At 49.4% G+C, this 21,166-nt stretch overlaps 1 protein-coding gene across 1 annotated transcript in view; it reads left to right on the top strand.

Annotated features, from left to right (window-relative positions):
- nenya (RING finger protein nenya) overlaps positions 1–21,166 on the top strand; it is a 43,299-nt gene that overhangs the window by 4,100 nt on the left and 18,033 nt on the right. Inside the window, exon 5 of the mRNA XM_089576975.1 lies at positions 6,777–6,835. Coding sequence (XP_089433101.1) covers positions 6,777–6,835 — 59 coding nt within the window. The remainder of the gene's footprint in view (positions 1–6,776; positions 6,836–21,166) is intronic.

Genomic DNA, 21,166 nt, shown 5'->3' with positions numbered 1-21,166 from the left:
CGTACGCACTAGCCTCAAAAACATCGTGCTGGTTTGTAAAACCTCCTTCAGACAGGGATTATGTGCAATGCAGAAAACGTTCTGCACTGCAGAGATGTCCACAGATCGGTCACACATAGTAGCTTAGTAGGTTTTGTAAATGGATTGCTAATGACAACTCCCCTTAGCATCATTATTACGCGGGGAAATCCTCTTCTTGCGACCCATTCCAGCCATTTTCCTTTCCGTTAGGAAATCACTCGATCGTTTGAAAAACACGCTCCCTTTTCCATGCTGCGAAAAGTATTCATAGTTGCCATTTGACTCCAATGTGTTCATGCAGAGTCACAGAACGTCATTGTCAAGCAAGACCAAGTATTGGTAATTGAACACCATCCAATACTATTGTCAAGACAAATCAAATTCATTATTTTTACTTAGACACCGTCATAGGCGCACGCACAAGGGAGGGAGGTGCGCCCCCCTTCCCCCCTCTCAATCGTCTAAGCCCCCTAATCGCCAACTCTGCCCCATACAATTACTCTGTCGGACTACAGTGCAGTGCTATGGCCAATCAGGTTTTTTAGTGGCCGAAGACCCACGACGTTGCGTTCAAGAACTGTTTACTGGCCGGGTCATTTTGAGGCAAGCTTTTCAGGTTCTTTTTTGCTGTGACAGAGACAAAAAACAAATCTGTCACATTTGCTGGGGTTTATAGAGAGAATGGAAATTACTCTGGCAGCGGGATGTTACACTGATACTTCAGCGACGCAGTGACATGCCTTCCTCTGCCGGTACTCACGTGGTGAACAAGGGAGCCGGAAGCCTCAGTGTGCTAGCGAACGTTTCAACAAGAGGGCGGTCCTCGTCAGTATGAAGACAAGACCTCTTGTGGAAACTCTGGCAAGCACCCTGAGCCTTTCCCCTCCCTTCGTTCACATTTTGAGTGTGAAGAAACCAGCGGATTATCCTCTCTATACCATATATTCCTCTGCCGATGTTACAGATTAAGACAAAAACTACTGCTGAATAATATCTTGTATATTTTGAAATTACATCGCATGGAAATAAATGTTCTATAATCATTCCTCACCTTTGCGCTCCGTTCTGGTCGTAAGGGCCTAGGTGAGGGAAGGTTAGGGGTGGGGGGCACTGCGCTGAAACATTGCTCATTTTCATGGAGAACCCTGCGCACGCCTACGGACACCGTTCAAGAACTTCTCTAAGCATCTTAGCTGACGCTGAACAGGCACTGATCGTCTCAGCAGCAAGCCCGGGAGCGCACGTGCGTACCATTCAGTGCATGGAATATGCGTGATCAGTGACCACTTCCATCGAGCAGTGCAGCTGTGAAAATTGGCCAAATAGCCCGACAAAGCCTGGGCCGCTCAGCAGCAGATCTTTGCGACTCAGGCTATGCTAGGGGAGCCACGAGGGCAGTCGGCTGAGGCAGTAAATCTCTCATCCCCTCCGTTGTTAGCAAACAAGGAAAGAGTGAGTGAACGTGAATGAGAGTGAGCGGACATGAGTGTGAGTGTTTGTGAGTGTGAGTGAGTGGTTGTGAGTGCGAGTGGTCATGAGTGTGAGTGAGTGGTTGTGAGTGCGAGTGGTCATGAGTGCGAGTGTGAGTGAGTGGTTGTGAGTGTGAGTGGACATGAGTGCGGGTGTGAGTGAGTGGTTGTGAGTGTGAGTGGACATGAGTGCGAGTGTGAGTGAGTGGTTGTGGGTGCGAGTGGTCATGAGTGTGAGTGTGAGTGAGTGGATGTGAGTGCGAGTGGCCGTGAGTGTGAGTGTGATTGAGCCACCTCTATTGGTGCCGAGGTATGCACAGTTGCAGTCCACTTGGTAGGTCACATTACAATTACACACTCAATTGGATCAGCCATTGCCAAATGGAGAGCCCAGTTGGTCTCTCATTTCAGCACTGGTTTCAAATAGACACCTTCACCATTGTGTTCAGTGGGTCTTTCTTACCAGCTGCATCCGATTGCCACGTCCAAGTGAAAACGGCGCATGCAGTGGGCGTTCTAAAGTTACACAGCTTTCTAACAGATTGCCACATGGCTTTCTTCACAAGGGCGGCGGCCTCTAGTGCATTTATCTCGGCGGTCTGCGCGAGTAATATGCTTTGGGCGCTGAAAAAAACGTCCTATGGATGGGGCGCCATTACTCTTTCCCTCCAGGACATTTGTAACTGCCTAGTACAATTGCGTATTCGACGAGCATGACAAAACTAATATGGCTCTAATATGAGCTAGCAGCAGGTTAATCGGCTAAATTATATTAATCATTTGCACTATCTCTGCGGTCGAAATTAGATCAAATAACTGCGCTCAATGGCCAAGCACCACTGGCCCTAGCTTGAGAGTCCCAGAAACAAAGTCCAAAATTGTCTGTAAAAAAATATCCTGTAAAATTGGACCAAAAATGTGTTCTGTGGATGTACAGTGGTGAGCAGCCTTGTCTAGAGCGCTCGGGCGGTGCACTTCCTTGCAAACAAATCCAGATTTTGTGGCAGCCTCTAGGGTCCAGCTGCAACGCTTGCACGGAAGTAGCGCCCGATAGCCTCGTAAACAAAGCAGGCACGAAAACTTTGCCCTGTAATGAGGGGCTGCTCTCTAATTTCGGTTTTTGTTACCAAGTGCGCACTGCTCAAGCGCTCTAGACAAGGCTGCTCACCACTGTATATGTATAGCGCTTATGTTAGTGGTGTCGCAGTAATGTTTCTGGTGTGTGATGCATGCTTGTCTGTTTGCCTTGATTTTCATAAAAGCCGTAATTTCATAATTCCCAGCAGTCCTGAGAGACGATATGCGGTCTAGTTGGCTTCAAGACCAATTGGTTAAAATTGGAACCAGATGACTTTTGGACACAACTGGAGTCTATTTGAACCAACTGGATATAAAACCAACTGACTCCAATTCATTTTAGACCCAACTAGATCAAATGGTGTCCAACAATCAGTTGGTTACGAATGGAATCCTCCAATTTCTTTTTTCTTTTTACTGGGCGGACCTGCAACTGGATAACTCGTGCGGCTTTGAGTATCATTAAAAATCACAGCCAGTACAAACTCAAATGCAAGGCCGGGAAGTGTAGCGCATGCAGAGAGCTGAAAAGCATTGCGTTACCGACAGCTAAAGGGCGCCAAATTTCAGAGTCATGTGCATTGCCTCAAACGATCCGTGAAACTCTGCCAAGCCTCTGCTGCAGACTGGCGCCTAGGAATGAAAAAGGCGCGAGTTTTCTGAAGCCGAAGCATCATAGTACTGCGCAAGGGAATAAATCCCTGAATATACAGGATTGATCAAAGGTCTTCAGGCCACACGGTGCACTCGCCACACCGCAGAAGCTGAGCAGGGCAAGGAGAACCCTCTACCGCCCCTTTCAAGAACCTGTGATGTACAAAGTGTAATGTACCAAGTACGAAGTGCTCAAATGCATGGTTCAAGAGCAAACCATGTGCACCGAAGACGTTGGCCAAGCGCCGTATTTAATAAGTATAGAGCATGCGGCATGAATCATAGCGCGAAAATTGGTTTCTCTTGTGGAGAACATTCAGCGCTCTGTTGTCCGTTTCTTCCTTTCCTCTGCTATCTTCTTAGGCCTTGGGCCTTGCGCTGTTTCAATTATATCATGCATAACCAACTCGACCATCAGTTCGTGCTTTCAAGATTCATATGCGTTCAACTAAGACTGCGAAGGAACAAAGTTGGGTGCAGCGAATAATTAACCGGCCACAAAAAAAAAAAAAAAGGACCCGCAGAAACATGAAAAAGCTGGACGACCAAGGCCCCACGCATACTACGTAGCCCGGAGAGTCTCAGACACGCGGCTCGCGGGCCGTGTGTGGCCCGCAAAGCCTTGTCGTGCGGCTCCTAATGACTTCAGTCTCTATCCAGAGAAAACGTCGCTACTTTTCGCTTTTTCAGTCTCTGACGGCCTGGAACAGAAAATAATTCCTCGACGTTCTGTCGTCCCTGGCTACGCAAATAATCAGCGTTTCGTGAGAAGGGCCTACAAATTTAGAATACGATGGCCGTCTTCACCATGTTTCTGCCTCATTAGCTGCTATTTTTATCGCAACAGCGTTAAGGCTCCCGTTGGGCAGAAACTGCGTCATCGGCGTCGGCGTTGTGAGCGAAAATTCTCCGGAGCAGCAACCTAGGTGGGCCACCTAGGTCACGTGACCTTGCGGCATCATCCCAACCTGCCCACCGGATTGTGAGCAAACTGTGCACCGTGGCAGGTTGCAGTTAAATAAATGATTGGTCGCTAGGGGTTCCTTGGGAAGAGCAACCTGGATCGCACAAATACCGCAGGTGGCAGCACCTTCCATCGCAGGGCAGTGGCGCATCGCTTAACCGCTGCACCATTGCGCCAGGGATGGTATGAGGACTCCGAGGGATCTATGAATGCAGAGAACGGCCAATTCTGCAAATATGGACATTAACCCATTATCGCTATATATCCGAACAACTTCCAGCCGGGAACAACTGACCCGAACGCCGTAACCAGAGTGAAAAACAGAACTGCTAGCACACCTAATTCGCATTTCGCCTAACTACGCAAGTCGACCGTCAGTTTTTTTTTCTAATTTTTTTCAGACCAAACCGAACTGAAATCTTTTTGCTCTGACAATATTAATATATATGTAGTGCACATTTCTGTACGTTTTCTGTTGAGGACGTCATGGCTTGGTGGTTAGCGTGTCGCGCAATTGAAGCTAAAGAGGGTTGCTTCGTACTATTGTTTTAAAAAAAAAATAGCTTTTTTTTCTGTTTTTCTAAAGAGGGAAACTGCACCTCGCATCTTCTCAGCGTGAAATTGTCTGCGTGTAGACTTGTGGCAGTCGAAATGGTTGAACATGCAGAGGAAAAGGATATGGTCTAGAGTGGCTTTGGGGTGGTGGCAGAGGGTATACAGGAGGGGTTTGTGTGGACTTGGTGATAGCGCGAGCGCATATAAGGGGACGGAAAAGGCCAAATTTTTCTGGGTGGCCACCGGTGGAGCGTACTCGGTGCAACCGAATATAAAGCACTGGCTATTTGCGGCCGAGAAGCGTTGTGCTGTGTTTTGTTGGGTTGTATGGCGCATAATCGGCCAAGAAGCGGCAAGGGTGCAAGCTTGAAGGTTGTGCCGGGAAACCCAAGTTCAAGTGGAAGAAAGGAAATTCGTGTCTATATTTGTGGAACGGAAAAAAAACCTGTTTCATGATTCTTTGTGCACGTCAATTGCTGCCTTCGACTCTGAAGTTATGCATAACTGAAGTTATGCTCATGGTAACCAAGACGTAATTTTTGTCGCATGAAAAATGTTTGTGCGCCTAAAGGCTCCTGCATGGGTAAAAGGTCGTGCCCTGAGTTTGACTGTTTCAACCACTAGGCTGTGGAGTCCTCTAAGGGAGGCACGATTCATTGTTCAGTAACCGCGCATACGCCCGATATCATTTCCATTTTTGGTTCCCTAACTATAGTAAAGAACCTGAATAAGCCAATAAAAAAATTATAGGACTGTATACGAAAATCAGGGTTAAATGGGTTAGGGGTTAACATCAGACAATTGTGCGAAAAGTCAGTGCGAAAATTTGCCAAAATGTGGCGCTCCTCGCGACAGATGGTGCTCAGTCGCATTCGTAGACAAATTTGTGTAGTGCTATAGATAGATATACTGTACTACAACACGCGCGTCATCTGAATATGTGCACCCACGTTCACTGTCTCGATTGGAGAAGCGACGCTGTCATATATTTTCATAGATATTCTGTAACATTTAGCGTAGTATGTTTTTTACGTGGAAAAAGACGTAGAATACCTTTTATGCGTCGGTAATTCTCCTGCTGCGAGGGTTATGCGGCGGAAGTATCTGTCTTACGCTGTAACGTCGCCTGTTTTTCTTTCTGGGGGAAAAAAAAAGTGAAATATCTGTGTTCCTGCTGTCATTTCTTACAGTTCAAGGGGCCAGCATCAGTCTCCCGTTTTGCGGGTACACTATACACGCTAATGGCACAGATATGGAGCTTTCAGCGGAATCATGCTGTGTTTCCTTTCTATAGCTTATAGCAGCGCACCTATCCAGAACCATCACGAAAAGCTGGACCAACTCTAAAGGAGGATGCGGGGACTTGGACCTCCTGTGCAGTTTCTAGTCGAGCTTTCGAACTTTTCGCGCTCGAACGTCACGCTGAGGTTCCGAGCTTTACGCATTCCAACACCCGACTGACAGCCCCAGTGCTGGTAGTAGTAGTGGTAGCAGCAGGCAAGGTAATATTCCCTTCATTATTATCATTCCTCGAGTTTCTGCTAGACTTATAACTACTAGTAGTAGTGGCAGTGGTGTTGGCTTATTAATGAAATAAAAAACGGAAGGAAAAGATGTTGCCGACCGCGGCAACTGCTGTCTTCAGTGGAAACAAAAGGGACGGGGAGATAGGGGGAAAACGCAGGTAGGATTCATAGCTAGAAAGTACAGGGGTCGATGTTTGTCGAGTTTTGATTTAATGGCCGAGTTTAGCTGGTTAAATGCGTGTTAAAGGACCCAGGATGGTCTAAATTGATAAGGTTTCCTTCACTATGGCGTCTGTAATATGTCATGTGTATTATCAGGAGTTGAACCTCCTACACCACACCGAACAGTACCATACCATACCATACCATACCATACCATACCATACCATACCATACCATACCATACCATACCATACCATACCATACCAGTTTTTTTTTTCTGACCATATGCCTTACGCAAGGTCCGCTTCCTTGTTACCCTAACAGCAGCGCATGTCTCCATCCTTCCAGGTAGCCACGCTCAAGGCGTCCCTCAAATCGGCCACTGATAACGGGATCAAGTACAAGCAGTGAGTAAACCGTATACACGTGGCGGTTATGAGATCTGTGAGGTCAGCGAGGCAATTATTGCGATTAACGTGTCCATCTCAGTGCAGCCGTGAGCAGCCTTCCTTTTCAAAAGCCGTAAGCCTGCACTCGGGTGGATGTTAACTGTAATCATTTCGTCGTTCACGAGCTGCTCCGCTTAAGAAGGCTCCTCCGCATACTCGATAAGGTCACGACTGTGGGCACTGCAGCGCCGTGGACATCATTAATTTTATGCGTATGTTTATATGTGCGTGTGTGTGTGTGTGTGTGGGGGGGGGGGGGGGGGGGGGCTGCGTGTCCGTGTAAACCGTGACAAAACGACTGGTTGTGTTTTTTTTTTTGTTTCGGTGTCGGTTCCTTAATTTTTTGCACTCCGGCCGGACACCATGTGAAGGTGCCCACCCGCTTCAAAGGGCATGACCACTAATCGATCATCATCATCATCAGCAGCAGCAGCAGCAATAATCACAGGAGTAGCCTTGGCGTTGACATTCTTTGAAATTAAAATTTTATTTTTGAGTTATCAAAAATCCTGGAGAGTTGAAGGCAGATAAGTCTGGCTGACAAGGCTCTGGGCACCAAGTAAAAACGTACAGTATAGGAATACGTTTTCAGCAGCACTGTGGGACAATGTTTACAAAAAGATTCATGCATCAATACAAAAACAGGAACCCATGCATCTGATGGAACGAAAATAACTCTTTTGATTAACGCAATAAAAAAGCACGATCGATATGAAACAGCGAATCTCGAAATAGGGGATCATTGAAAAAAAAAATATCAAGCATACAAACAGTTGAAAGAAGATTAAGTCTAATAACCCTTTTAAATGAACGACCAGTTTTTAAATCCTGAGCTAAAGTCTGGATGAAAGGGAGTTTACGTAGAGAAACCGAAACAACATAAGAGGTTATCTCCATACCATAATTAGTTCTAATGCATGTCGTGTGTGTCTGCGGTGGTGTGCAACATGTTTTATGATTGTATTGAAATAATTCAGTTCTGCTTTGTCGTGCTGCTTCAAAATAACAAACAATACTGGAGTCGAGATTTTATGAGCGATTAGCCAGGTGTGCAAAAAAATTTCTCTATTTGTTGATGATATCAAGGTACCTCAAGATACTTGTTTTTAATTTCGCTACATGGGCATTCCAGCATAGATGCTCGTGAAAAATGACTGCGGGAAATTTTTGCGGTTCCTTTCATTCCTAAGAGCAGCCTGCGAATAGGAGGTTGAAACAATGCTGAATTAGTTCCGTGCGTGAAAAAACACGCACTTGTTTTTCACTGCATTTAATTGCAGCTTATTAACGTTTGAGCAATTTCCAAGTTCTACTAGCCAATTAATACATTTTATTTTTAAGCTTTCGGCACTTTCTTCAGAAAGGAACAGATTTGTGTCGTCCGCGTATAATGCGACCTCCTTCGTGAATGGAATGCTAAAAAATAATTAATATATAACAAAAAAGGAGCGGACCCAGTATAGAACCTTACGGAGCCCCGTACTCGACAATTCCGGAAGATGAACGCGCAGCATTAACTTGAGTAAATTGAGGACGGTTCTGAAGGTATGTACTAATAAACTGTAATAGCATTCCTCTGATTGCGCAAATTTCCTTTTTTTTTTCAGTAGTATCTTGCGCTTAACGCAATCTAGAGCCTTCCTAAAAACAAAAACAAAAAATGCCTGTGGTTAGTTTCTGTTCCTCTAAGCTTTTTGCGATCGTATCTCTGATCGACAAAAGCACGTCTTCCGTTGATTTATGCTTTCGAAAACAATACTGCTTTTCAGTGATTACGTTATGTAACTGGAAGAGAAATTGGACAGTCCCGTAAAATGACCTGGCTTGCGTGATTGGGCTTGCGTATACTCGGGTAGCACCGGGCCAGGTCGTTGCAATATGGTCTAGCAATTTGCAGTACCTTTCAAACGTGGACCAAGCTGAGCAGGAAGCTGTTACGATATGTAGCAGAGGCTGAGGCTGTCGAAGACACGATGTTCAGAAGCAGAAACGCATCCACAATTAGGGCGCCGCATTTCGTAACGAATGCGGGAGCATCCGGTCGGAAAGGATCAAAGTGCCGGTAGACGTGCTTGGTTTGGGAATCGCCTCGCATGACAGTCGATACGTCAGCACGTAGGAGAGTACGTTTTTCGCCTTGCCGGAAGCCATTGTTCTTGCTTAAGCAGGGGGTGAAGATCGGATGGATCCGGTAGAACATAAATGTAATTGAATCGACACAAGGTGGAAAAACAACTTTCTTTATCCTAACGTTTCGGCCAGGGTCTGGCCTTCGTCAGAGTGATATGGTACAGACATAGCTTTTACAAGTACACGTGCGCGTTGAGGGAACATTCTGGTTGGCGGGTTGCAGCGGCAAACGCCTCAATATGAATCGGCAGTGAAAGATAAGTTTTAGTCAGCACAGTCAAAAATGATTAAAGGTGCACTGAAGAGGAATCTGAACTCGCCTTTTTGCCGCGGGAACTAGATCTACACATTTCAAGCATTCTTAGAAACTTGCTTATTATTGCCCTGTGCGGCCGATTTCCTTAATTTAAATCGGATTAACGTCTGGCTCCCGCCTTTTTTTTTTTTAATTCCCCGCAGACGGTGAGAGGAGATATCCAACGCATGGAGTGCCTTTCAGGCAGTCGCGTGGCGGCTTTGCTTTCGCTTTTATTTTGTTTTTGTTTTTCATTTAGGTTTCCGTGAATAAGTAGGTCTAGTCAGAGACGACATAACTGCAAATTAGGCCCACTGAAATAAAAATACGCGTGGACTCTTTTTTTTTTTTTGCCGATCACTACGCATCACTCCGCCAATGGCAGAGCGGCAAGTCGCCGTGGGACTGGTTGAAAGGTTGGTTCAATCCTCCGCTGTCTGCGGGGAATTAAAAAAAAAAGCTGGAGCGGGACGTTTAATCGGATTTAAATTAGGGAACTCGGCCGCACAGGGCAATATTTCGCCGTTTCTAAGAACGCTCGGAACGTGTAGATCGTGTTCCAGCGGTAAAAATACGAATTCAAATTCCTCTTCAGTGCACCTTTAAAGCATCATGAGGGATCACTGCAATCACATCATTGCGAAAAGCTCGCAGGCCTTCTTGACCGCGAGCCATTCTCAAAGTAGAAAACCGCCCATCCGATCAATCACAAATCAACCTGGTACTAACTCACTTAGCATCGGTTCCAAACGTCGCGAGCATTTTGGGAAAAAAAAAAAAACACCATATCATTCTCGTGCACAGTGATCGAATCAAGCACCTTTTTGAGCAAACCCCCCGTGTTGTTTACAGCCGTGGCAAAAACCTCAGTGACATTCCCACTTCATCTAAAATAAACCTAAGTGGGAGAGTCGGCTACCATCCATGCAATAAATCGCGTTGCAAAGTTTGCGCGCAGATGACGACACCAGTTATGGCTTCCAGCACTGCACCGAACTTTAATGTGGAAATTCGGGGTTACTACTCAAGTGATGTCAGCAACGCAATGTACATATTTGAATGTTCAACCTGCAAAATTCAATATATTGGCCAAACAGAAACACTGCTCAGTTATCGTTTTAATTATCATAAAGCTCAGTGCAAGACACTGGTTAACCTTCCGATCTCTAAACATACGAACAATACTAAGCACCTTTTCGAAAAAATTCAAGGAAGTTTACTGGAATCAGGCTTCAAGACCCACCATGAACGCAAGGTTCTGGAATCATTCCTGATACACAAGTCTAACACTCCTTTTTTGCAGTCTGAATGAAAATTTTGGGAAGCTGACTAGTCTCTCGTCATAACCGCATTACTTTATAGTATCGCCGCCGCGGTGGCTCAGTGGCTATGGTGCTCGGCTGCTGACCCAAAAGACGCGGGTTCGATCCCGGCCGCGGCGGCTAGAATTTCTTTGGAGGAGAAATTCTAGAGGCCCGTATACTGTGCGATGTCAGTGCACGTTAAAGAACCCCAGGTGGTCGAAATTTCCGGAGCCCTTCACTACGGCGTCTCTCATAGCCTTAGTCGCTTTGGGACGTTAAACCCCACAAACCAAACCAACTTTATAGTATCATGCCGTCTTTCATCTACGCTGGTCTTCATTCTTGTCCTCTTTTCCACTGTCTGGCCGTTTTTTTTTTTTGCTTCTTTAGTATATTGCCTCTCGCCGAAACACCATCACATCTCAATACCATACCGCACAGCCTTTCACGCGACGCGTTGTTTAATCTACAATGGCCATCTGTGTTCTCATCTATCTCATTTTATCTGTTGAAAATGCAGACTGTAAGACACGCCTTTGGCTCCCAAACCATCGGCGGCTGGCGCTTAAGGCACAAAACGACGAAAAGTGAAACAACGTGCCGATGCTCGTGCGTGTGCTGGACTTATCGCTGCCTCTGGTCTGTACCGGGACTGTACCTCTAGCCGTTCGCGGCGCAGCGCCTTGGAAGACGGCCTACATTACACTTGGTGGAGGTGCCGTCTGCTCTCACCCTCGAGATACGCCACGATGCCCAGGCTACCAGGCTCTACCACGGTGCCCGACACCCCGGCCCAACCTGCCCAGCCTGTTCCCACTACTGTCATCTGTTCCGGTGCCGTCCGTCAGTGCGACCCTACGATCTTCAGCGGCACGGACGATACCGACGTAGAAGACTGGCTCGCCTTCTATGAACGCGTCAGTTCGTATAACAAGTGGGATGACAGCGTCAAGCTCACCAACGTTACATTTTATTTGAGCGACGCCGCCAATCTGTGGTTCCGCAACCAGGAAGCTGACATCTCCAGCTGGGCGGATCTTAAAACCAGCCTCACAGATGTCTTTGGCCGTCCCGCTGTGCGTAAGCTTCGCGCCGAGCAGCGCTTGCCCAGTCGGGCACAACAAAGCGGCGAAAAGTTTACAAGCTACATCGAAGATGTCGTCGACCTTTGCAAGTGCATCAACGCTTTCATGAGCGAGGCCGAAAAGATCAGAAATATCCTGAAAGGCATCGATGATGACGCCTTTCAGATGCTCGTCGCGAAGAATCCCCCGTCTGTGTCCGATGTGATAAGCTACTGCCAAAGCTTCGATGAGCTGCGCAAACAGCGCCTTTCCACCCGCCGGGCCGGTTTTCAAAAGGCAACCATTTCAAGCTTTGGTCTTCCCGGGGACGGTGCTCTGGACCACCAGTCGCTCCTCCAGCACATTCAGCAGTTTGTCCGTCAGGAAGTCGCCCGCCAGCTGTGCTTGTCTACCAGCCCACTTACGCCTGCGCCGCCGCTCACTCCCAACCTCCAGCGTGTCATACAGTCCTCCACCTCAGCAGTCACTGATCGCGGCTCCTTTAACGTACACTGATGCTGTAGTGTGACCGCGGCCCTCACCTGCTGCTCCTGTCTACAGGCTTCCTCACCACCTGTTAGAACCCCAGCGGCCTACAACTCCCACTTATCGTCTGGTTGCCCGCCCACGATCTCAGCCGCAGCCTCTCAACCCATGGCGCACGCAAGACAACCGCCCTATTTGCTACGCCTGTGGAGTCGCTGGCCACATGGCTCGTTTGTGCCGCAGTCGCGACCACCGTCCGTACAATTATAGGCGTGAGCCGCCGTAAGATCTTCCGCCGTCCTCCTCGCCTGCGTCACATGAGCCGCCTCCCGATTCCTCGTCTCCTAGTTACCATTTCCGCTCCCACCGTTCGCCGTCCTCTGGCCGACAATCCCGTTCTCCGATGTTCCGTCGCCAACCCGCCATGCAAGCGAAAACTAACGGCCGCAGTTCCGGAGGCAAGAACTGCGCCGCCAGCGACTCGCTCAAGACCTCTTTCCGTGCCCGCCAACATTATCACCGTGTTCGTTGAGGGAGTCGCCGTCGAAGCACTTGTTGACACTGGCGCAGCCGTTTCCGTTCTTAGCCACACCCTCTGTCGCAGACTCAAAAAAGTGACGGCGCCTCTTTTTGCCGTTTCTCTCCGCACCGCCAGTGCTCAGGATATTCGACCATTAGCCGCCTGCACCGCCCACCCGCTTATCGAGAACGTCCCCTACACAATAGAGTTCATCGTCCTCACCCGCTCATCTCACGACGTCATCCATGGTTGGGACTTCCTTTCCACACATCACGCCGTTATTGACTGCGCCCGTGCTCAGTTTGAGTTACCGCGCTTCAGTGACGCTCCCTTGGAAGTACCGGTTGCTGCTGCCGCTACTGTGGTCGTCTCAGAGGACACAGACGTTCCGCCTTTCTCTACAGTGCTGCTGCCTCTTTCTTGTGCTGCTCTCTCCGACGCTCTGTCACCTATACGCCCTCTTTACTATGCGCTAACCAGAGGTCTGTTTTGCTGCCTTATGCCATGCTTACAATTATTCGTGGCTCAAGCGCTATTTATGTGTCCAACCCGTTCTCCTGCCCTACCACTTTACTCCGTGGCCAATCGCTTGGTAGTGTTGCCTTGCTCGATCCCGCCTCAGCATACCCCCTCGTTCATAGCACGGCCAGCCTTCACGTCAGCGCCACTACACCTGTTCCCATCGCCAATCCGCCTCCTCTCGATATTTTTCACCGTTCTGTCGACGCCGCCCTGACGCCTATCCAACGAGCCCAACTTGTCGCCGTCTTGCACCGTTTTGCAGCTTAACTTCATTGGGCCGCGCAACCAACGTTACCCACTGTATTGACACTAGCAACTATCCTCCTTTGCGCCAACGTCCGTACCGCGTGTCAGCCGCTGAGCGCCGCATCACTGATGAACAGGTGACCGACATGCTCAAGCGCCACGTGATACAGCTATCGCACTGCCCGTGGGCATCGCCGGTGGTCCTGGTCAAGAAAAAAGACGGTTCCATCCGGTTCTGCGTCGACTACGGTCGTCTGAGCTAGATTACACGCAAGGACGTTTACCCTCTCCCTCGTATCGACAACGCCCTCGACTGCCTGCAGGGCACTGAGTTCTCTTCATTGGACTTGCGCTCTGGTTACTGGCAGGTGCCGATGGCAGAGGCCGATCGCCCAAAAACTGCATTCGTCACACCCGACGGGCTCTGTGAATTTAATGCCATGCACTTCGGCCTCTGCAATGCCCCCGCCACATTCGAGCGCATGATGGACAACCTACTCCGCGGGCTTAAATCGCGCATATGCCTTTGTTACCTAGACAACGTTGTGATCTTTTCCCCGGATTTTTTGTCTCATCTGCAGCGCCTTGAGACTGTTCTTCGCTGCCTGGCCAACGCTGGCCTCCAACTCAATTAAAGAAAGTGCCGCTTCGGAGCTCGGCAGCTCACCATTCTCGGACATGTCATGTCTAAGGATGGCGTTCTCCCGGACCCGGCAAAGTTGCGAGCTGTAGCAGAATTTCCGAAACCCACTTCTGTAAAAGACCTCCGCAGCTTCGTCGGCCTCCGCTCCTACTTCCACCGCTTTGTCCGCAACTTCGCCACTATCATCGACTCCCTGACCAAGCTCCTTTCCGGCCACGATCTTTCGGCTTGGTCGCCAGTCTGTGATGAAGCCTTTACACTTTGTCGCCTCCTGACCACTCCGCCAATTCTGCGTCATTTCGACCCTCGTTCTCCGAAGGAACTCCATACCGATGCCAGCGCCGTCGGCCTCGGTGCAGTACTCGCGCAGCGCAAGCCTGGCTTTGACGAATATGTTGTCGCTTACGCCAGCCGGACGCTGACAAAAGCTGAAGCCAACTATTCTGTCACCGAGAAGGAGTGTTTAGCCATCCTTTGGGCGATCGTCAAATTCCGCCGTTACTTATACGGGCGCCCTTTTGACGCTGTCACCGATCACCACGCCCTCTGCTGGTTATTCTCTTTGAAAGATCCCTCTGGTCGACTGGCGCGCTGGGCTCTGCGACTTCAAGTGTACGACATTCACGTTGTCTATCGTTCCGGCCGTAAACATGCCGATGCTGATGCCCTCTCACGTTCCCCTCTGCCGTCGGAGGCAGTGCATTGTATGTCCGCCCTTCATTCTTTGACGTTTGAGTCCGCTGATATGGCTTCCGAGCAACGCAGAGACCCGTGGATCGCTTGCCTCTTGGATTTCTTGTCTGGCCAATCATCTCGACCTCCTTCCCGCGCTCTCCGTCGTCAGTCCCACCATTTCGCCATCAGAGACGAGCTTCTTTACCGCCGAACTACCTTTCGGATGGTCGCAAGTGGCTGCTTGTCATTCCGACCCATCTGCGCTCCATCATTTGCTCTTCCTTCCACGGTGATCCCCAGTGTGCCCATGCCGGCTTCTTGAAGACCTTCACCCGTATACGACACCGGTACTACTGGCGTTGGATGGGCCGTTATGTTCGCAAGTTCGTTCAGTCCTGCATCGCATGCCAGCGCCACAAAACCCACCTCGCCGACCCGCCGCTCCTCTGCAACCGCTGCCTTGCCTAGCGCAGCCCTTCGAGCGTGTTGGCATGGACCTCTACGGCCCTCTTCCCAGCACATCAGCTGGCAACCGCTGGATCATCGTTGCCATCGGTCATCTTACCCGCTACGCCGAAACGTCGCCTTTACCATCTGGTAAAGCCCACGACATTGTATCCTTCACCCTCCATCGCATCATTCCTCGCCATAGTGCTCCCAAAGAGTTGCTGAGTGATAGAGGTCGAGCCTTTCTATCTGAAGTCGTAGAAGCTCTCCTTCAGGAATGCAACATCGTTCACCGCACCACCTCGGCCTACCACACTGTTAGCAAAAAAACACCCAAAAGAGAGCAAATGGCTTGTCCTCTAACGCACACCCAAAAGTAGTTTTTTTACTCCATATGTATGGTGTTTTTAATTACTCCCTTATATAAGGGAGTTATTTTGGAGTATAAAGGGAGTTATTTTGGAGTGAAAAGGGAGAAAATTTTTTACTACCCACAGAGATGGAACCCAAAAATGGCGTCATGCTTATTTATCCTCATTCAGGCTCATTGTTACAGCAGTGACAGCGGCGGAAACGGGAAGTAGTTCTGCGTGCCGCCGGCAACCCAACTTGGGAAACTGCGCTGCCCTAATGTGGCCCCGCGTCACGCATTCTTTCCGCCGTCTGCTAGCCCAGCGGCGGCGTACGCGGCAGGAGTCGTCTGCTTGTAGTCTCCTTTTTGCTGTACGGGCTCGTTTCGTTGGCAATGTTCGTAGATAAAGGGATGCAACTTTATAATCAGTAGTTCAAAACTGGAAAGGAGACGCTGGGTAGTTTTCACGGTCATGCACCACGCTATATTTGACCAAAAACCAGAGCAGAAAAGATGAAAATACACCTGATAGTAGTTTGGAATGGCAGTGTTTGCTTTCATATTCACTTCACTAAGGCTTGGATTTTAAATATGGCTGGGGAAAAATGTGGCCTCATGAGCTCAATCAAGAGCTGAGCGTTGACACTGTGTTCTATCACAGTTCCATGCTCATGCAACACATAATCTGCTGCAACACACTGTGAGAACCACACTGAAAAAAGCCTTTGAGAATTAGGCCTAAGCGGGGGCTGTAACGGGGTGGCAACACAAACAAAGGAAAGTCAGGTATCGTTAGAGAACTGGAGGCTTCACAGGAGCAATTCAATTATGTAACGTACTGTAGCAGAAAACGGCGACAAGTCGATATCTTGTACCGCGGCAGGAGCCCGTGAAGGAGCAGAAGTCAGCAGAGATCCAGCGACGATGGTAACCAAGCGGTCGTCACTCACCGCCATTATCTAACAACTGACCAGAAGCAGACGAGACGCTAGGCAGCGGGGCGGATTGCACAAAATGATGTTTTTTTTACTCCATTTCAGCACTGGTGGAGTATTTAGCACAATTAACTCCATTTCTAGACTGGAGTAAATGCTGGTAAATCCTCATTTTTACTCCCTTATTCCCTCATGGGAGTAAAATGGAGGACAGTCCACCTTTTTACTCCCCACTCATGGAGTAAATGTTTTCACAAATGGAGTAAAAAGGGTGGCCACCACCATTTTTACCCTCTTTTGGGTATATTTTTGTTTACAGTGCATCCGCAGACAAATGGCCTGGTTAAGCGTTTTAACCGCACTCTTGGCGACATGCTGTCCATGTACCCAGCTACCGATCACTGCAACTGGGACCGCGTTCTACTTTTCGTAACCTATGCTTATAACTCCGCTCCTCAAGCCACCACCGGATTCTCTCCCTACTTTCTCATCTACGGCCGTGAACCGTTTTCTTGCACAATGGACACCATTCTGCCATACCTCCGGATGCTTCTGAATTTACGACTCTTTCTCAAGGCGCCACTTATGCCTACTGTGCTTGGAGGATCTGGACCGAGGTCTTCACCGCATGAGACCGAAGCGGGCAGGCTACGGAGGGAAGCCTTCAGGAGTAACGTAATTGAGTGGCTTTGAAACGTGCGAAAAACGTTCGTAGCCGCGTATAGTCCTCTGTTCACAAAATAGCCGTTGCACGCGCATGGAAAAAAGGCTGCAGCATGACGAGCAATGTTCGCAGTCTACCGGCGAATAGTAAGCTCCCAAGCGGTGTCCAGTGAGCAGCGCTTGCGCATACGAAAAGTAAGCGTACCACCAGAAATACGAGACGATGTAGCGGAGCGTTCTTTCTTTCGCCATCGGCCCGCACTCGCGCACGTTTTTGCGGCGTTACATTCCCTCGGAACACATCCGGGGCGGCAGTTCGCATTCGCAGGAAAGGCGGCGTAACGCCACGTGCCCTAATGGCGAGGTCCAAATCCTTTTCTCAAACTGTTATTCGCTGTTCGCGGTATAAACGTCTCGCTGACACAAAGAGAGAGGTCGCTGCTGCTGCTGCTGTACGGTTCGCGATGCTATCAGCACGCGGTTACCGTGGTGACGCGAGCGGCCCGCATCGGAGATCTCCACCGACGCGCTTTCATCTAGGCCGCCCTGGCGGCGGGACGAGCCTCAAAAGGCAGCCGCCGTAGTTATTTGCACGCTATCAATGCGACGCTGACCATTAGTGCCGAGAGCGAACGTGCCACAACAACGCGCCGGCGCTCGGAAAGAAGCCGACGTGCAACTCAGTGGGGCTCTAACTCCACGGACCGTGCGCCCGCGCGTGGTACCAGCGAACAGAGATCTCACCCGCGTGACCGAAAAGCCAGAGGGGCGTCTGTATACGGACGACACGTTTACTAAATGAGTGTTCGGCCGGGGTCCTTTTTCCCCCATGCCAAGATAAGGTGCCTGGCGCCGTAGATGGGAGTTTCAGAAACGCGACCGTATACGGGCGAAATCAATGGCCGCATTATTGGATGCCCTCCTGGGTGCTGCGCTCTCGCCGCTGCAGTCCGTCCCCCGCTTCCCTCCTCACTACGCACACACCGCATATTCACTGCCACGTGTCTATGATGAAAGTGCATGTATCGAACGACTCCCATGTCCCTGTCTGTTCCCGCACTCTTGGTCACTATTGCAAACAGGCAGCCATTACGACCTATACGTCGTCCATGTTAAGCGGGCTGGATGTCGGCGGTGCTTGCTGCAAGGAACTATTCTCGGCACACAGCATGCTGGCCTTGTTTCCCCGCTGTTTCAACAAAGACACTGTATCAATTTCTTTTCTTTGCGCTTGTACGATTAAATTAAAAAAAAAACGCTGCGGGCTCTTAGTCCAGCTGCGTCATTTAATAATTCTGAATCAATTTTATTCTATTTTAATTTCTTGCTCACCCTCGGTGACTGGCTCCAGTGATGCCACGTCAGCGCTATCGCCGGGATCTGCCAGTCTTTCCGGTGGGCGATAAGGATGGAATACGATCAATGGAAGAGAATCGTTATCTTATATGCCGGCCTTGATCTACCTTCATGCACTGGCTGTACAGCTTGCAACGACGCTCTATAAGTGAAGGGCTAATGCGAATTTCTTCGTCACTCATCTGGTGTGCAATTGAAAGCAATGTAACGATGCCAACTCACAATGTCTACCTCACAACGATGTCTATCTCACAATCAGAAGTAGGTGTAAGCATGAAATGTATTGCAGGAAAAGAGTAGCGTGTTTTAGGGCGTCTCACAGATGACGGTAGCTGCACTCGAGTGCTGAGGAGCCATTAGCCGATTTTCTTACCTCAACAGCCCACTCGGCTTCCTTCGCCCTTGGTGCGTAACGCCACAACGCACACAACGTTGGGACCTTCGCCTCGGCTCAGCAGCGCCCTTACCGCACGGCGCGGTAGAGATGTCTGCCGAGAAGTGAGACAGTCACATACTGCGACTTTCCTTTTCTCAAAGCCAATTTTTACCGAAACAGAACGAAGGGATGAAAGATGATGACGATATCCAACGCGCACAGCGAGATACCAGTGAATAAGGCAGTGCGATGGCCGTACGGTCTAAGGCAGCGCGGGGAAGCGAAGCTAATCTGTTAGCGCTGGCGGCAGTTCGAATACCGCATGGGACTAATGATTTTATGCTTCTGGATACCATTCGAACGCAAATATTCGAGGTTTCCGGATAAGTCTGTCTTCATGTTCTACCTCAGGTTCGCAGCATTTTTCGGACGTTGGTCGCCTGAATTCGGCAAGAACCAGAGCTAAAAGCATTCCATGCTTAACAAATCTAACCGGCGCAGGTTGAGGCTGCACTTCACGCCGCACGCGACACGACGGGCTCATCAGACTAAAAGCGCCTCATTATGCATCGCGCAGCGTCGGCCTCTTGCCGCGGACGGGCGATTTCAGCGAGGGCGCGCAGCAGCGAGCGCGGTGGAGCATTGTTTCCGGACATTGTGCGTCTCCGCGTTCAGCGGCGACCGCAGCGGAGCGGCGCGGCGCGCCTCTCCGCTGAGCCCGTGCGCAGCAGTCGCGGTGAGTGGGTGCTCACGTGCATGCGGGTGCCCTGCGCGCCTGCGGTTGGTGCGGCAGACGCTTCGGGCCCACCCTGTTGCCCTATAGCTTGGTCAACAACTCGATCGTGAATTCAGCGGCTGGAAAGCGCAATCACGGGGCCATTGCAACAGCAGTGAGTTCACGAGCGCGGGCTACTGATACGGGGTAGTTGCGTAGTTCGCACGAGACCTAACCCCTCGTTCGACCGTACGGCACGGCCGTTGCATAACCGCCAGCCTTAAGCACGGGGCCGTGATTTCGGTTTTAAATCGCGGAGAAATCACCTGGACGCAGATAGCGATCGTAGCAAGGTCTTCTGCATGTCGTCGTTGCTCCGCCCTCGCCCTTGGCTGCTGACGGCTTTTCTCGACGCCACTTCGTGACACGAGCTCCATCGAAACGCCAAGGCGGCCGTGTGCTGTGCAATGTCAGTGCACGTTAAAGATCCCCAGGTGGTCGAAATTATTCCGGAGACCTCCACTACGGCACCTCTTTCTCTCTTTCACGCCTACCTTCCTCCCTTCCCTTACGGCGCGGTTCGGGTGTCCACCGAGATATGCGAGACAGATACTGCGACATGTCCTTTCCTCAAAAACCAATTTTCAAAGTCAGATAGCTCATATTGCTGCCACCTTCTGGTCGGCGCCCATGTATTATCTGTCACTAGAAAGCAGTTCCCATAACACTTCGTGTTTAATCAGTGCAGCACAGGGGCAGCTTTAAGGAGGAGTGTCACCTCCCCAAGCAAGATATTTTACATAGTAAAACCACGCTGAACTTAAAAAAGTTCAAGAAATACATGGCTTACATGGTACCGCTTCCTCCAAGAGTGACGCATAAATCCGCTCTGTTTGCGACGCCTGCTTCTCCTGAAGGATGTTCTCAGTGGGAGGTTCAGGAGCAGCACGATGAGTTTCACAAGCGCTCCGAAATGCTTGCTCCATTTCCTTCCAAGATGTCACAAAAATCTGGTTTTATGCCCGTACAGTGCGCTAGTTCTTTCATTTGATGGCTAAACTTGCCTTGAATGGCTTTTATAGGCACGACTGATTCTAAGGTCAGGTATTTTAAAGTTTTGAACGTTACTGCTCCAAAACTGTCACCGAACTGTTTGTTCTGCTTCGGTAATTTTTATGCATCAAACTACCACATATCTCGGCTCATTATTCGGGCTTTTGTATGCGGGACATCCTGCTTATAAAAAGACGTCTCTACAGAACTGCTCGCTCATAAATCGCACCTTCGTACCAGATAAAACCAAATTAGGACGTCTATAAGACTGCGTATTTAAGCTCTAATTGCGATTTGCCCGTGCTTATTGAATTCTGATTCCGGCAAGCACTGGCTTTTTATTGTCACTGGGAGTAATCTCACAACGCCCTCGGTTTTCATGCAGAAAAAAAAAAAGTTGCAATAAGAAGGAAAAACACTATTTCAGTACAAAGCACTGGGACTCTGCGCAAAGTTCGTTACGTGAACCAACTAGCCCAAATTGCCACTCTTCATCTGAATGCCTTC

This window comes from Amblyomma mixtum, chromosome 3 (genome assembly GCF_055824585.1).
Source record: "Amblyomma mixtum isolate Tamu chromosome 3, ASM5582458v1, whole genome shotgun sequence".
NCBI classification, from domain to species: Eukaryota; Metazoa; Arthropoda; class Arachnida; order Ixodida; family Ixodidae; genus Amblyomma; species Amblyomma mixtum.
Note: the sequence above shows the minus strand (reverse complement) of the source record. Positions and strands in the feature narration are given on the sequence as shown.